This window comes from Arachis ipaensis, chromosome B08 (genome assembly GCF_000816755.2).
Source record: "Arachis ipaensis cultivar K30076 chromosome B08, Araip1.1, whole genome shotgun sequence".
NCBI classification, from domain to species: domain Eukaryota; kingdom Viridiplantae; phylum Streptophyta; class Magnoliopsida; order Fabales; family Fabaceae; genus Arachis; species Arachis ipaensis.
In genome coordinates this window covers 125,946,452-125,948,439 of record NC_029792.2, presented here as the reverse complement: position 1 = coordinate 125,948,439, position 1,988 = coordinate 125,946,452, and the positions used below count along the sequence as shown (strand labels likewise).

Sequence of the window (1,988 nt, the reverse complement as noted above, 5' to 3'; positions counted from 1 at the left end):
ATAGTATTAGGCATTTTTCCGTCGCGTTTCAGAATAATGAGAATATAATACCACTTCATGAATAAACCTTGGAATCCTCTGATTGTACCTTCACTTGTTTCGTAGGAAGAGCTCGTGGACCAGCTGCACAAACCAACAATGCCCGTCAAAGTAACACAAGACAGGTTGTTTGTATGAACTGCCAAGAAACAGGACATTCTTCTAATGATTGTCCTTCACAAAGGAATGCCCGGCATCGTGGAACAAACCAACAAAATGGTAACCTTTCTGGAATTTCAAAATTCCATATCATTTGAGAGTTTCTAGAGAAACACATGTATTTCTTGGATACTTTAGTACTCCCGGTGATAGAACAAGTTGGGATGACAATCATGAAGATGGTGATTGTGTAGTTTGTGACACAAATGTCAATAGTGAGGAATTCGTTATAATCTGGTTTGAATTAAATCTCTAGTACTTAACATGTGATCCAACTTGAAAAGCCCAATCATACAATGACCTTTAGGGTGTCTTAGGATCATAGTTTTAAGTTGACTGATAAACACCGTAATCATCATTTGTTGTTGTTGTCATGTTGCTGTTAAAATTGAAATGTAGTGCAATGAATTTTTATAAGATTTACATAATGCAGGGGAAGCCACTGTTTCATGCAGTTCCTGTGGGATGCCATGTGTTTTGAGAACTGCAAATACAGAAAATAACAGGGGAAGAAAGTTCTACAAATGTCAATCACAGGAGTGTAACTTTTTTGCGTATGTAAACTAGTGATCTTTCATATTACCCTTTTTTTCTTGGTTTAGGCATTCTTGTGATTAACTATTTTAATATGTAGAAAAATATATCTGATAATATAGTTATCATATCTTACCATCACATGTCACACCTGAAAATTCTTTTACGTATAACCTGGCCATCTCTTTCCACTTGTTTGCTTTTCATCCACAAATAGCATTATTCAACATTGATACAATCGAATTAATTATAAACACTGTAATCGGACAATCTAGTTTTTGACCAGGCATTGTCTCTATCAATTATAGATGGATATCAGAACGAGTTTATAGATTATTTGCTTGTTTTTCATTAACCTATTTGTTTATGCAAGTTTTATAACCTGGATTGCAGGTGGGAGGATAGCCTCAACACTGGCACTGGAGGAAGAAATTTTACACGTTCAAGTAGTATTCCACAAGCCAACCGTGGGAGAAATGGTGGCCGTGGATCTCGCGGTAGAGGTAGACACAATGGATCTCATGCTGCTAACACGACTTTTGTGTCAGCCACTGGTGACCCTGTTAGTGGCAGAAGATGCTTTGTGTGTGGTGATCCATCTCACTTTGCTAATGTGTGCCCTATCCGTGGTGGCTAAAGCATGTGCTCAACGATTCAAATCAGCAATATGGAAGGAAAACTAGGTTTGGTATCCATAACCTTTCTGTTTTGCAGGAGTTTGGTTAAGCAATAGTAAGGTAGTTATGTCATATATTTAAGTATGTATTACCAATAATTACTTATACAGGTCCAAAAATGCCGTTATTAACTGTCATTTTTTTCCCACTATTTATTTGGCAAGACTTCCATATTGGTCATCCGAAGAGTTTGTGGGAGTGGGACATCAATATGATCCTTGAAAGAATTATGAAATCAGCTTGGTTCTCTGGAAATTAAAAAACATTTCTAGCAGAAAAGATTATAAGACGTTAGAATTGTCTTGAAATGAGTTTTAACCTTCTGAAAATTACAATGATGTTACAAATCTATCGAGCATCAAATTGGTATACTAACAATTACTTTTAAGACTAAATTATTGCAATTTTTTTGCTGATCAAACCGATGTCCCACAACTCAGTTATACTATTATTATTTTGGTCATAAAGGAGCTTATGCCCTCGTATCTGCTTATGCAAAACAAATAAATCGTTAAAGAATTAGTTTCAATTGGATTTTATTTGGGTATTGCATAAGATGGATGTCTATTATTTGAACAT

At 35.6% G+C, this 1,988-nt stretch overlaps 1 protein-coding gene across 1 annotated transcript in view; it reads left to right on the top strand.

The window, feature by feature from the left end:
- Window positions 1–1,703, top strand: part of LOC107612928 (DNA topoisomerase 3-alpha) — a 17,303-nt gene extending 15,600 nt beyond the window's left edge. Inside the window, exons 22-24 of the mRNA XM_016314716.2 lie at window positions 106–258; window positions 632–752; window positions 1,126–1,703. Coding sequence (XP_016170202.1) covers window positions 106–258; window positions 632–752; window positions 1,126–1,369 — 518 coding nt within the window. The 3' untranslated portion in view covers window positions 1,370–1,703. The remainder of the gene's footprint in view (window positions 1–105; window positions 259–631; window positions 753–1,125) is intronic.